This window comes from Corapipo altera, unplaced genomic scaffold, assembly GCF_003945725.1.
Source record: "Corapipo altera isolate COAL_440 unplaced genomic scaffold, ASM394572v1 55, whole genome shotgun sequence".
Lineage (NCBI taxonomy): Eukaryota > Metazoa > Chordata > Aves > Passeriformes > Pipridae > Corapipo > Corapipo altera.
The window spans coordinates 180,667-195,412 of record NW_020884882.1 but is presented as its reverse complement, the minus strand read 5'-3'; the positions used below and the strand labels follow the sequence as shown (position 1 = coordinate 195,412).

The window sequence follows — 14,746 nt, the reverse complement described above, 5'->3', positions numbered from 1 at the left end:
GGGGCGGGCGGCGCTGGCAGCGGGGCCGGGGCGGCCATGAGGACCGAGATCTCCACGGCGGCCGCGTTCGTGACCCGCCTCCTGCGAGCCGGCGGCGGGGTCGGCGAGGAGCAGCTGCGGTGCTTCCGCGAGCGGCTGCAGGAGGCGATGCGCGGTGAGCGGCGGGGGGACATCCCCTCCATCCCCCCCCCCTCCCCCCCCCCCTCCCCCCCCATGCCCCCCCCCCACCCCCTCCCCTCTTGGCCCGGGGGTCCGGCGGAGCGCACCGCGGTAAAGCTCCTCTTTGTTCCCTCTCGCAGAGCACTACAAACACCACTGGTTCCCCCTGATGCCTTCCAAGGGCTCCGGGTACCGCTGCATCAGGATCAACCATAAGATGGACCCCTTGATAGGAAAAGCGGCGGGGATGATCGGACTGAGCCACGAGAGGCTCTTCCAGCTCTTACCCAGCGAATTAACTCTGTGGGTCGACCCCTTCGAAGTGTCCTACCGCATAGGTGAGGATGGGTCTATCTGTGTGCTGTACGAGAGCCCTCAGCCTGGGGGGAAGGCGGCCAAACAGCTGGAGAGCAGGACCAGTTGCAAGGAGGAGTGGAGAACTGGCAGATCCAGCCCTTCCAAGAGTTACAGCATGATGACGGTTTCTAGTTAAAAGCAACTCTTCCTTGTACAATGATGTATGTATCCCAGTCTCATGGTAAAGTTAGATGTAACTGAGCTTTTTGGGTTTTTTTATTTTTTTTTTTTTCACCCTATAGTCATTAATAAGTCGTGGTAGTACTGCCAAGTTCTTTGTGGGCAAGGGCTAATGTATACAGCAGTTTTTACACTGCATGTTACTTTCTGGATTGTGTCCTGTAAATGCACTGTACAGTCGGTGGATCGTTTTACACATTTATATTTTCAAAGAAGTTCTGGCTATTTGTAATAAAAAGCAGTATTGTAGCACTCTTTATGATGGATTTTAGTCAAGATTAGCACTTACTGAAAAAAACCCCCACATTCTGCAATTTGCAGAGCAATAACATGAAGGGAGGTGGGAAACAGATCTAACAAGCTGCACATAAATCTTGTGATTTGTCTGCACAGGCTTCTCTCAGGGTCATTCAAGTTTGGCTGCGAGGCACAAATCACAAAAGTAACTCTTATTTTTCCTTTTTCAAAGCATGCATTTATTTGAGGGATGGATTCCATCATACTCTGACGTTTAGCAAAAAGAATTGGGGAATTAGTCTGTCTTGTTATTTGTAGTTATTTCAGTAGAAGAATAAAGACTTGCTCAAACTGCTTGTTTTGGTTTTGGTTTTTCACACCCCCCCCCCCTCAGGCTTTTAGCGTTGCTCTCAAGCTCATTCTAGCCATTTTTAATCATTGCAGAAAGCTTTGTAGGTAGAAGGGTGTAGCTCTGAACATTCATCTTTATCTCAGATCACAACAAAACAGTTTTGGTAAAGCTTGCTGGCTGCGTGTCTTGAGCTGAATAATCTCTGTAGAGATGGGTGGGTGTTTTGATACTGTATCAAACTGAATGGAAACAAAAGTACTCTTCTGATATTTGATCTACAGCAAAAGATGCTTGAGTTTATTGGGAAATGGAGTTTGTGTTTAAAACTGCAACTTGATGCTATGTAGGAAGCTTGAATGAAAGTTTGAGTGATCAATCACAGAATCAACTGGGCTGGAAAAGATCTCTGAGATCATCAAGTCCAACCTCTGAGCCAACACCACCTTGTCACCCAGACCAGGGCACTGAGTCCCACATCCAATCTCTTCTTAAACACCTCCAGGGATGGTACCTCCACCACCTCCCTGGGCAGCCCATTCCAGTGTCTGATCACTCTCTCTGTAGAACTTCTTCCTGATGTCCAACCTAAACCTTCCCTGGCGCAGCTTAAGGCCATGCCCTCTTGTCCTACTGCTGGTAGCCTGGAAGAAGAGACCAACCCCCACCTGGCTACAACCTCCTGTCAAGGAGTTGTAGAGAGTAAGGAGGTCTCCCCTGAGCCTCCTCTTCTCCAGGCTGAACAACCCCAGCTGCTTCTCACAGGACTTGTGCTCCAGTCCCTTCCCCAGCCTCATGTCTCTTCTCTGGACCTGCTCCAGCCCCTCCATGTCCTTCCAGAACTGAGGGCCCAGAGCTGGACACAGCACTCCAGGGGTGGCCTCACCAGCACTGAGTCCAGGGGAAGAATCACTTCCCTGGACCTGCTGGCCACACTGTTCCTGATCCAGGCCAGGATCCATTGGCCTTCTTGGCCACCTGGGCACACTCTGGCTCATGTCCAGCTTCCTGTCTGTCAGAACCCCCAGGTCCCTTTCTGCCTGGCTGCTCTCCAGCCACTGCAATGCTCTCCATGAGCACACTCCTGGAAAAGCTGGCAGCCCACGGCTTGGACAGGTGCACTCAGTTGGCAGCTGGTCACTAGTGGTGTCCCCCGGGGATCAGTGTAATAAAAATATCAGTGTGAGAAAAAATAAGTAAAATCGTTTGAGTGAGGCAGGAACACTTTGTTTTTCTGATAATTCAGTAGAATGTAGGAAAAACAGATCGTTTTAATTTAGTTGATATTTACATTAATAAGATTTGATCCGTGGTGAAATGTGGCAGAAGTACAGACAGCCCATTCAAACATGTATTTTGTAACTTGAAGCCTCATGAGTATCCCCTGCCCATGCTTGGCCTCTGAGTGTGGGGAGTTTACCCTGAACCAGTGGCCATTGCATTATTTAATCTGAAATACAGAATTTAGAGAACAGAGAGATCTTGTAGTTTATGTTAACAAGTAAAAAGTGAGGATTTGGTTGGTTTGGTTGGCATGTCCTGAAGGCATTATGACAATCCAGTCCTGAACATTTTACTCTATGGGGTCAATAAATTTACTTGCATTCTATGCAGGGAGCATAGATGTCTTCAGCTCCCACTGGATTTTTTGCCTCCATAAAGACTATGAGAACATTTTGAAGTGCTCTGTATCAGCATTTGGTGACACATTCTATCCCTAAGTAAAGACCCCAGCGTGGACTTGGCTCTTGCAGAAGTCTGTGAAATGTGGACATCCTGCTGGAACACCTTAGTCTTGATTTCAGCTGCTCTTGGGTGATTAATGCTCAGAGGTGTTGAACCAATCCAGCCACTGTTACTCTAATTTGAAGTGTTTTTTCATCTCAACACAAGGGAAGCTCCTTGTGGTGGACAATTATTACATGTAATTTTTCATTTAGAATAAGATCTTTTTGTTTTGTTCACTGGTTTCAATTCACAGTTTCATTACCTTCCATTGAAAGGTTCTGCCAAAAATCTGCCTAAGCCTTGTTAGCAATATTCCTTTTGTTATCATTAACATCTTAAAAAAACGCATTTTTTAGAGACTGGAATAAACAACATTGAAAGCAACATGGCATCTGCTTGAGGACCTTGAAATAACTGCTTCTGCCAGGTAATGAAGTAGATTAAAGGCTTCTGTGTCCAGTTTTGAAAGTCTGCAAGGGGTGTAACCCTTTGCTGGGGGTAAGGCTTGCACAGTTACCTTGACAGTAACATTTGGTTGCTGCTTTTAGCAGTGGGTTGAGGTGAAGTAGGCACAGCAGGTTGTTCAAATGCTCTTTTCTTGCCTGTTGTCTGTCTGTGTAAGAGCCTGGATTAATCCAGCCATGAAGAATTCTGGTGCTTTTATTAATCCTACCCTAAGCAATAGGATGTTTCATGTTATATAATTCTTGAGTATCCTACACTCTCTGCAAGTTTGATGTTTATCATTGAAGGGACACTTTGTTGGTGTGAGGAGAGTTTAATTTCATATATTTAAGCTGCTGGCGTAGAGTTGAAGTCCCTCTGCAGACAAGCAGGTGGGGGACGCTGGGGATTTGAAGAAAACCCACTAAAGCAAATAAAATGCTTGAGCTGCAAGTAAATACACTGTGATATCTGTGACATCTAGAACTGCATTCCATCGCTTTAAAAAATGTCAGAGGCATACTCACAGCACAAAGGCTGTTCTGAGGGAACAGAGCACTTGGTAGTAAGCCAGGGAGGCAGCTATTTGGAGGAGGTGAATAAAAATTAACCTTGTGTTTTCCCTGAAAGGTGGTAGGTTTTGTGTTCTGCTGTTGGAACAAGCAAGCCCAAACCCCAACATCTTTAAAACTGTGTACTTGTCACATGGGACTGACCATGACATCCAGTCAGTCACAATGTGAACAGAATGGTTTGGGTTCTATAGGAAGGATTATTGCCCGCTGGCCATCTTGAAGCAGTGAAAATATATGGAGAAAAAACCAGTATATGCTCGTTTGTATGAGGATGGGTCAACTGTTGAATAAGTAAAGGTGAAGAAAGAAACACTTGTAGAGGAAAAAAAAACCATATATTGTCTATTTCTCCAAAACATTGCCTTGCTGCCAAGTTAATTACGTAACATTTGTCTGAGTTATAAAGTCCAGCTGAGACATAAGGTCCTGTTAGTTTATACAGCCTGAGCACTTATGTACTGCAATTATTGCATATGACCCCCATGACTCATTATTTGCACCTAAGAATAAAGAGATTTATAGTTTTGATCTGAAAGTTTTAAGAGATAAGGGGATTGTCTGTATTTGTTTCAGATTCTATTACCTGTAGAGTCAGGTAAATTCAAATATGAAATTTGGTATGTTTAAGTTTAGTGGCCTTATTTCATTATCCTCAAGATGAAAGGCCTCTTGTAGCACTTTATACTGCAATCAAATTAAGTCCGTTTTTCTTATTTAAAGGATTAAAAAGATTAAACCTTTCAAGTTTGAGCATAAATAATTTTCTTTTAACTGGGATTTCCATACATGCTTTCTGCCAACACTTGTTCCATTTTTAATATGTGCATGAGAATGTGTTCCCAAGAAATGAGTGCAGTGAACCAACTGATCTGGATCTCTCCATTCCCACCACAATTTGCTGTTCCACCAGCACTGACAGTGCTGTGATCCTCACTTCACTGACAACAATGTTAAATTTGGTCTAAATGCCACATGTTTTAGGTGAATTGCCTTGTAAAAACCTGAATAATTAACGTGCTTGTGATTGCACACACAAAGGACAAACCCCGGGTTTGTTTAATAGCTTCCTATAAAACTATTGATTGGCATTAATTATATGGTTCTCCTTTTAGTCATACTTCTTATTATGAAGTGAATTATTACTTTATTAATTAGCCTCCTTTTTACATTTTATCCATTATTAAAAGTGTTGTAACTCTCAATTATTAGTTGTTACTATTTTATATTGGGACACCTACTCTGGAGAAATTTTCAAGTTGTTCCACATGAATTGGAAATGACATCCTAAGGCATCCTAATGACATCCTAAGGCATCCTAATGATATCCTAAGGCATTTTTCTAGACCTTGTGGTTATGTTTTTCCTTATGAAAACCTAAAAATGACTCTTGTGATGTTATCTGGTCTAACATAAGTATATTGGAATTATTTCCTTATCCTCATGCAGTACAAAGTTATCCACATTATTAAATGCAGGTAGGCAATGTTTATTGATCACTTGCAGCTTTTTGTCTCCCTGTAGCAATTTTACTGTCTTCATATTTTCCAAACTATAATTCATCTAGGTGCTGGTGTTTCTTAAAGGGTCTTTGCCCTTGCATAACTATTTTTCTTAGCTGTTTTACCCATGGATTTTCCTCTGATGTTTTTAACTCCCTTCAGATTTTTTTTTTTTTAATTCACAATAATCCATATATGTTGGCTTCTTTTTCTGTTTCCTCTTTTTTTTTTTTTAATGTAATTGTTATTATTCCTATGGGTATGGAAGGGATGTGACTCAAAATTTGGATCTAATCTTAATTTCTGCCTTATGTCGTAGTGGTGTAGCAGCACTCCAGCCATCACTTGGCTGTGTGTGATTCCTCCAGGCTGATCCTCGTTGCCATGGCAGAGTGGGAAGACTTGTATCCTTGGGTAACAGAAGCATTCAGGTTCTTGACTAGTAAGATACTTATTACTGTTGCCACAGTTACTTTTTATAAATTATTTTCCTCATGGTGCCAGAGTCGCTCTTATGATGCAGGAGTAATGGGCTCATTTATTTTCATTGTTTCCTTGCTGGGGATTAAATTTATTCCAGTAACAACAGGTGATATTTTGCTTTCTAAGGCGATGTAAAATTTTCATTGAGAAGTAAAGTGCTGAGTTTAGCTTGTAATTTGGGTAACTTCTTCAGGGGGCAATATATTTTAATTAAGATGGAATCGTGTGGAAGGATCTTTAATCTGCCTGGGAGAGTCACTTTGTACTGTGAGATTCATCTGCCCCTCGTTTGCAATCAGCAGGACTATAGATCTTTAAAAAGTGTCAGGAAGCAATGAGAGGGCAAATTAAATTGTGATTTGTGACCACCTTGGTTTATCATTATTTTAAACTACTGAGCCCTGGATTATTGATGGCAATATTTGCATAGCCTCGTTAAGAGGAGCTGCTGTAGAGTATCAGTTGTTCTCCCCAGTGGTTCTTAAAAATCCAAAGAAACAAAAGCTGTAAAAGAAAATTAATGTCTGTTCAGTTAAGTAAAACAGTAAAATCAGTCTTGAGTCACTGAAAGACAAAGCTGCAACTGTCTCTCCTGATAAAATAACTGTAAAAAGTAGCAGGAAAAATTAATATAATGTTATATAATGTTTCAAGCAAACCTCTAGTGCTAAATAATGCCCATCTGAGAAAAAATAAGTTTGCAGTCCTGGAGATATGCCAAGTGTGAAAGTTCATCTTTGAGATAGAACACGTTTTTTAAAGAAAAAAAATATATATAAAAGTATGAATACGGCCTTTGTAGATGGTGTGATGCAGCAGATTTTTATGTGAACTCTTTAGAATATAAACTTTTATGCACTTCACTTGTAGTTCAGTAGTAGTGAGTACAATGAACTTTATTCATAAAGCAGTTTTTGCTGTAGAGCTGTCGTGACTGCAGGGAGATGTTTGGGATGAGGCAGTTAGAGCCCAGTCATGCAAACTGTGCTTAAATTGATCATTTCAATGATCAGTTGGTGACTCTGGCCTCAGGTGACTGATATTATTTGTGTGTAATTCCCAGGATTGTCTGCTCCGTGAATGAAGAATGAACAAACACACAAGAAACTGAGGAAAAAGGTAGGTTCTACCAGAAAATACTTCTTAAACTGGCTGAGCCCTTGTTGTTCCAGTAGTTCTTGGTAGTCAGAAGAGAATGTAGCATAGAAGTAGGATTGTATCACCAAACTACTGAACTTACTTCATTTTACACTGAGTGCCAACACGGAACTTGCTTTCTTCCACTGGGGCTCTGAGGAGGAAAGGAGCTTGCCTGTTATTTACAGATATGCAGAAACACTTAGAAATTACATTATTTGCAAGGCCTGAGTTTTATTTTGCTGCTGCCTATTGGTGAGTAAAACACTAATGGGAATTCCTGTCCTGTGGCATTTTTATATGAAATTCTGGTTTAGTAACCATACGTGTGTATATGAATATGCAGCTGACACTTTGCACTAGTCCCCTACATATTATTTATGGAGCATCATTAGCATCAAAACAGCATTATGTGAATGTTTCTGTTGCAAATGTGCAACCTGAGGGTTGGATTTGCATAAAGACACATGTAGGAGTGATGGAAAAGAACATAAACTATAGTGGTGTAGGCTTTTATATATTCTTGGAATAGATTACCACAAAAGCCGACCCCTTAGACTTGCCTTCTCGCACTCTGTGAATGTGGATTATCAAGAACAAATGGGACCAGCATTCTCCTAATGTGCATGATGAGATAAGATTTTATTTAGGGCTCAAAATAACATGTTACTCATACAAATCCTTCCTTCTGGGAAGTGTGCTGATTTTTTTCTGTATATACCAGAGGTCACGTCTCTCCTGACTGCATGTTAAGGGATGATACAAGGGTTTTGACAAGGGGTTTCTCCTCTGGGGAGGAAAAAGATGTACAAATGTGCTGGGAGAGGGTTGTTTTGTTCTTTTTGCCTCCCAGTGTGATGGGCTGATACTGAAATTGTTGAATGTTTTCATATGGATCGTGAGTTATTTTTTGAAGTGGCTGACATGTGCATGCTAAGACCTCAATTAAGGGTAATTAAATATGTACTTGAATTCAGTAGCAGTGCTGAACATTTGATGTGGAATTAGGTATTTTGATGGATGCAGGTTTTGCTGAACAAAATTCATTCAGAGTCATGAACTGGTGTATTTATGCAACACTTGATTTTATCATTAGTGTTTTCACTGATGTTTAGGTGTTTTTCAATGACTCAGTGCTACACTTTTAAAGTTGCAGTTTCTATAGAAGTCAGTAGAATTCCTCCCATGTTTAGCATTAAGAGGCTTTTGGCTCAGAGCTAGATGAACATAGGAGGCACTTGCACTGTTTAACTGTGTGTTAGATTCATGTTTCTGAAGGATCAAATGAAGATTTAATTGCAGCTGAAACGTGTTCTGTGAGTCAACTCACCAGAAAGGGAAAGAATTTGTGTTTCTGTGTTGAGTGTCACAACTATGTGTGCACCATATGGCTTGATGGTATATTCAGGGAAAGCTGGGTGTGTTTGCTAAAATAAACAGATATTTGTCCTTTTCTTTCCACCAGCCTTTAATGTTGATTCTTTCTCTAAATGTGTTCTAAAACACTGAGCCCCCCAAAAGGGCTTCATTTTAGCTGTGAGCCAGAGGGGGCTGTGTATCTGTTGCAGCTTATGGGACTAGAAATCAGCAGAACAGCACTTACCAGACAACTCATTGCCCTCTCCTCTTCCCTTCTCACCTTCCAGTGGTTTCTCTGTCCTTTGCAGACTCTCTTCTCATTCATTTCCCTAAATTCTCAATTAATTTTCTCAAAAATAAATTTGTTAAACTTCTGCATCAACATGAAATGAAGAGTTCAATGCTTGTTTATTGGCAGGCACCACGTCTTGACAATGAATGTAAGAACTGGAATTCTTACCCAGCACAGGGTTAAAAAGGCAAGATGAATCCAGAGCTTTTATGAGGCATTTCTTTCCAGCCTTATTACAGCTCCTGTTTTGTACCAGATTGGCCAGTGTAACTCTATACTGCAGTGTGCCTTTTGTAGTGTGTCCTTAGTGCAATAGTGGTTTAGATAGCCTGGAAGCTCCTTTTGCAAAGAGAATTCTCTGTTCCAGTATCACTTCACAGGGTGCCATAGTTGGGAATACTGAGATCTGGTATCAGCTTTGTTATCTGTGTATGGGGGCAAACAATTATGCTTTTGGAAAAAGTTACCTGGAAAATATTCAGCATATCAGACAGGATCCTAAAAATAATTTAATTTTTTTCCCTATACCTTCTGCTAATAAGTTTTAGAATATTTGCAATTTTACAGCAGTTGTTTCCTCTGATGGTTACTTCAATATTTCTGAAGATTTGAATTTTTGAGATTTTTTTTTTTGGTTTAGCAGTGCTGCCTTATTGTTCTTCTCATAGCCTATCTCCTGGTATGGTTCACTGCTTGTAAACTAAATATTTAACACGTTGCTGTGATGAACAGCTTATTATTTCCACTGCTTCAGACACAAAATTAAGCAAATTAAAGCTGGACTTCCATTTTCAACATCAGCATCTCAGCTTTATGCTTGTGTCTACAGATAGTTTTATTCTTATTTAAAACTGCCAGTGAATTAGTAGCCCTAAAATATATTGTTAAACTAGGACACCCAGTGTTAAATTCATGTTTCTGAAGGATCAAATGAAGATTTAATTGTAGCTAAATTCATCATTTGTAATACTGTTGCCTCCAGTTTCATCTTATCAGTTTTTAACCTTTTTTTCCCCCCACAAGTATATGCTGAAGTCTTTTATTGGCATTTGTTTATTTTTTTGTTTGAGATTCATTGAATGTCTCTCATCTTTCCTTCTGTTCCCCCCAGATTTATAAGGGCTGTTTTTATAATTGAGTTCATGTTGTTGCAATCAAACTGTTCTTTAGCTTTTCCAGTATTATTCTTTCCTGTATTTGTCATGTCAGTGATGGCTCTCACCTTGTTCCACCAATATTTTTCAGTAATTGTTGAATGTTTTCCCTGTTTCAGGGGAATGGGAGGCCCATTCACATAAAAAGGTTCCTGTGTGTTTATTGTCATTTAAATGGCTTATCAGTAACACTTATTTTGCTTTAGGCATGTTTGAAATTGTTGCTTTAGGAAATTGGTGGCAGAAGAATGGCTACTTTTCTTAAAGGTAAATATTTTTAGAAACCAAATATTTTAGTTCTTAATTTCTGTGAGAGTTAAAACATCTCTGAAATCAAAGGGGTATTTTAAGTTGGCAGTAGTAATAGTTTAATATACATATGAATATACATACCAGAGAACAGGTAAGTTCTGTTTAGGCTGTGTTCCTTTTTTTTTTTGAATAATTGCTGTGAGCAGCTGCTGATGAGTGAGATTTTGGTAGATAATGTAGATTATTCCTGAAAGGGCGATTTTTGGGTTGAATCAATGTGAATCTAATCACCTGTAAAGCCTCTTTACACAAATGTGTTTTAGTGCTGTGCCCTTGATAAAAAATACTCATGGTAGGATTTTCACATGACAGTAAATTATGTTCTGGCCACTAATCTCTGAAATGCCATTTGCATGCAAAAACAACAATTAATGCTTCGGGCCTTTGATATTCTGCACATTCCTTGTTTTGTTTGATTCTTTTCTCCTTTCTTACACGGTTTGAGGGCATCTTTATCACTTCTATTTTAAGTTTTCCCTTTTGTTTGTTGGACATTGACTTTGAACTTCTTCTGGTGCATCCAAGGTCTTCCATCTGAGCACAGACACTGAAACAGAGTGGCCTGAATTCCAGAAGTGTTAAGGGAATGCAGAGCCTTCGGATTTGAATGGAATTGTTCAGCTCTTTGAAAATTAAGAGTTTAAAGGAAGGATGGAATTGTGAAGCTGAGGTAATTTCAGTAACCCGAGTGCTGTTTTTTAAAGCACTTTCTACAATCAAGATAATGAAATAATGAGAGTCATTATAGCTTTAACTTTGACAAAACCAAATTGTATTAAGTTTAGAGCAGTATCCTGAGGGAACATGGGGCTGACAGACCACCCAGGGATATGGAAAACACTCGTGTTTAGGATCCCCTGGCCTTGGCAAGGAAGGACAACACGTGTAAGACACATAACAGCAATAAAGGTAACGATGAGGTGTTTGGAAAGGATGAACAGGGACAGGCTGCAGGAGGGAAGAGCAGATAAGGATGAGGGGACACTTTAAGAATATCTGTAAAGTATTTGGGTTTTTTTGTTGCTGTTCTTGTTTTTTAGATGATTCTTGTAAGAATACTGAGACTGCAAAGTCAGCCACTCAGAAGTTAGCTCATGTCAACATTAGCTCGTGTTAACATTAGCAGAAGTTTAGATTTTAATGTCACTGAGACTAAAAAATCAGCAAAAAATACATCCTTAAGTTCAGGGTGACCTGTTATCCCACACAGTTTCCCACTAAATTCTCCATTATTGTTTCAGTGCTAATGCTTCTTAATAAGAGGTTTAATCTTTAATGAGACAAACTGGCATATTTTTCAGTAATTTTATTTCAGAAATTATTTTTTAAATGAACTTAAAAAGAACCCCAGCAAAAATCTTCATCAAGCATTTCTTTACAAAACAAACAGTGCCATGGAATAGCTGATTTACTGAAACTATGAAGTTTCAGTAAAATTACAAGAAACTTCAGTAATGGGAAGTCTTTGAGCAATCTCTTTAGACATGTCTGTCTATATTAACAACCAGGAGCCAGAAAGTAGACTCAGAGCTTCTCCTTTTACTGAATTTTTGGGGATCTCTCAATAATCTGAAGAGAGCGTGAAAATGGTTTTTCTGGGAACAAAAAAAAAAAAAACCAACAAAAAACCCCAAAAAGTGACCCCAAAATTCAGTCCTGTGGGTTTTACTGTATGAGCTTTAGGATGTGTAAATGGAGAAAGAAAAACAAAAAGGCAAGTATTAAACTATGTGTAAATACCTGATTGTATCTCCTCAAACCAGCAGATGAGGCTGTTTCCCATTACATTCAGTTTGCAACACTGTTAACCCCTGGAAACCTGTAATTGTGATTAAATGCCTGTCTCCAGGTATGATTTGGTAAATGTCTTTTTTTTGCATTGTATCACAGATTCTTTGATATGTTCAGAACCAGCCACCAGGTAGAACATCAAGGTATATTTTTTTTAATCTATAAATTCATGCCAGATGGATTTGTAGCTTCCAAGGTGCCGAGCCTTTGTGAGAAGGGGCTTCACTGCTTTTTGGGCCTAACTCTGTTTTAATAAACGTAGAATTGAATCTAGAATTTATGCTCACTCAGTCATCTTAAATTTAATTCCTTGCTAAAATGCTTGACTTGAGAGATCTAGAACATCTCTATGTATTTCAGTATATTTATCTTCCTGTCACTGTTAGGAATAGCTCTTTTCTTAAGCAACCTGTTTTTTTTTTTCCCTAGAAATCTGTTGGAAAGGTGTGAGATGGAACGAAAACGTAAGTATGAGTAATGAGTGTACAAGTGAGATACCATCATAAAGATTTCACTGCAGTGGCTATTGCACTTGGTTTTGGCAGACATTCAGTCAGGAAGATCTCATAACCACTTGTTAAATATTCACTTCCCTCCACCTTAATCACGAGAATTTTAGGTTGTCATCTTTGAAATAGCTGTTTTAAATCAATAAACAGAGTTTAGTGGAATGCTTTATGACTGATCCTCTGATGGTGCAGGTCACTTCAATTCTCTTTTGTAACGTGTTGATCTAGCAGTAAGGGGATGGTAGAAATCAAAGACGTGTTTTTCTGAGGGAGGAGGAAAAAACAACAACCCAAAAAACCTGTTAGTGGCAGCTCCTGGACTGCTGAATAAATCATAGTTTTCTCCCCCCAAACATGTCTTTGTTGATATGCTCTCTGCTGCTTTTCCAGAGCACACCCAGAAACATGTGTTCGTTCTGTGCCTTTTCTTCTTTCCTTGAAAGGGCCCCGCACTTTCCCCCTGCCAGGAGGTTCTGCAGCTGCTCAAAGTGCAGTTTCATAATCAGTTTGTGTGGTGTGAGAGGGAGCTGGCAGCAGAATGGCTGATCCCGGGCTCCCCCTGGCTTGGGATGCGTTCCCATTCTTTGGCTGCAGGACTCGTGTGGCTGTGCCGTGTGTCACACTGGTTTGCTGAGTCAGCTAAAGAACATGGGGGGGAAAAATTCCCACCCGAGGAAACCATTCATTTGATGAATAATCTGCTCTGCTGTGCCACATGGGCGTCCATGTGCTGAGGGCAGTGCCAAGAGAACACATGGAATAGACGGCCAGATTTGGAATGGAGGATAAGATCCCCCTTCTGAGATACCATAGTGCTTATACTGGTGTCTCTGCTTGGCAAACTGCATTATATCTGTGTTTATGAATTGGAGATGACAGATAATGTGAGGTTTAGGGTTTGAGATGATGTCTCTTGGCTATTTATAGGTTCTGTTTATTGATTTCAATCGTGGTGATTCCAGTAAACTGGGTTCTTCAAGGGAGCTGGTTGGAGGGAACATTAACTTTGTATGCTGCCATTTGGGTACAGAGATCACTCCAAAATTATTAACACTACAGTCAATAAAAAAAGGTGTGTGTAAATTTAAGGAATTATATCTTTTAAAATATTTGATAGCTGTGCCAGGGAACAAAAATCTGAATTTATCAGTAAGTATAAAAGCAACTGCTGCCCAGTCTGTCTGTATCATCCCCAGATATTGCTGTACAGTTTGGAGTTTCTGGATATGAGCTGATATGTAACATGTGACCAGTTTATATCAATTTGTAATTTATCTCCAGGAGACCTTGCACTCGGTGGATGAAAAGGTTTAATGGGGAAGGTTTCAAGGTTTTCCCACAGAAGTGCGTTGCCAAACAACGTCAGTTTAGCTGAAAACCAGATTAATCTACGTGTTCTCTTCACTGGTTAAAGATGTTCACGCAGGGCTGGTGTCAAGAAGAAGTTTAAGATGTGCTGTCCTCTAACCATTAACAGGCCCAAGGGCTGGACACAAGGCTGGGGGAGGTTTGTGATATGAGACAATAAAGTGTTTACCCAGGAGCAGCTGCAAAGAATGTTTGATCACGAGCAAACAGTGCAGCATTAGCAGTGCAGTACCTGCACTGAGGGGGGTTGGCCTGGCTTGGAAGCACCAAAAGTCCTGCAGCTCCAAGACTTCTGCCCTGGGGCTTTGCTTTCACCTCTTTATGGAAAGAGCATTTTGTTTTCCAGTTGCTGGTGTGTCCCTTAATACAAGGCAAGGCCTAAAAGCTCTTTATCCCTTCATCTTTCCTTCCTTGCCCGCAGGATTAGAGGCTGTGAGAACAGATTTTAAGGAGGTGCTTAGATGGTGTTGCTCTTGTTCCCTTCTGCCTTAATACCCTGTCAAAGCTTTCTGATTTCACCATAGCTTTCTGCTTTAGTGACCTCCTACAGTTCCTAACTAGATCTTCTTTTCCATATATTTGCTCTTACCACTCCCAAAAATTCAAAACACTGTTTTTCATTTGTTTGTTTTTTGAGTCATGCCCTCTTGGTAATGAGTTGTTGTTTTTTTTTTTTCCCAATAAATGTTCAGGACTCCTGTGCATGGAAGATGTTTTTTAATTGTCTTGTCTATATGTAAAAAATATTGTCTGTCCTGGCAGTTCTTTGGAGTTACATATACAGGACAGAGTTATTCTTTATGCTGTGTCTAC

General features: G+C 40.2%; 2 protein-coding genes and 1 long non-coding RNA gene across 3 annotated transcripts in view; all 3 read left to right on the top strand.

Annotated features, from left to right (window-relative positions):
* Nucleotides 1–1,284, top strand: part of LOC113945895 (protein BTG1-like) — a 1,726-nt gene extending 442 nt beyond the window's left edge. The window contains exons 2-3 of the mRNA XM_027640604.1: nucleotides 1–154; nucleotides 300–1,284. Of these exons, the coding sequence (XP_027496405.1) occupies nucleotides 37–154; nucleotides 300–652 (471 nt within the window). The 5' untranslated portion in view covers nucleotides 1–36 and the 3' untranslated portion in view covers nucleotides 653–1,284. The remainder of the gene's footprint in view (nucleotides 155–299) is intronic.
* Nucleotides 1–3,542, top strand: part of LOC113945897 — a 7,779-nt gene extending 4,237 nt beyond the window's left edge. Inside the window, exon 3 of the long non-coding RNA XR_003527213.1 lies at nucleotides 3,367–3,542. This is a non-coding gene — a long non-coding RNA (uncharacterized LOC113945897). The remainder of the gene's footprint in view (nucleotides 1–3,366) is intronic.
* Nucleotides 3,543–5,931: 2,389 nt separating this feature from the next.
* Nucleotides 5,932–14,746, top strand: part of IPPK (inositol-pentakisphosphate 2-kinase) — a 43,246-nt gene continuing 34,431 nt past the window's right edge. The window contains exons 1-2 of the mRNA XM_027640586.1: nucleotides 5,932–5,942; nucleotides 7,075–7,130. Of these exons, the coding sequence (XP_027496387.1) occupies nucleotides 7,092–7,130 (39 nt within the window). The 5' untranslated portion in view covers nucleotides 5,932–5,942; nucleotides 7,075–7,091. The remainder of the gene's footprint in view (nucleotides 5,943–7,074; nucleotides 7,131–14,746) is intronic.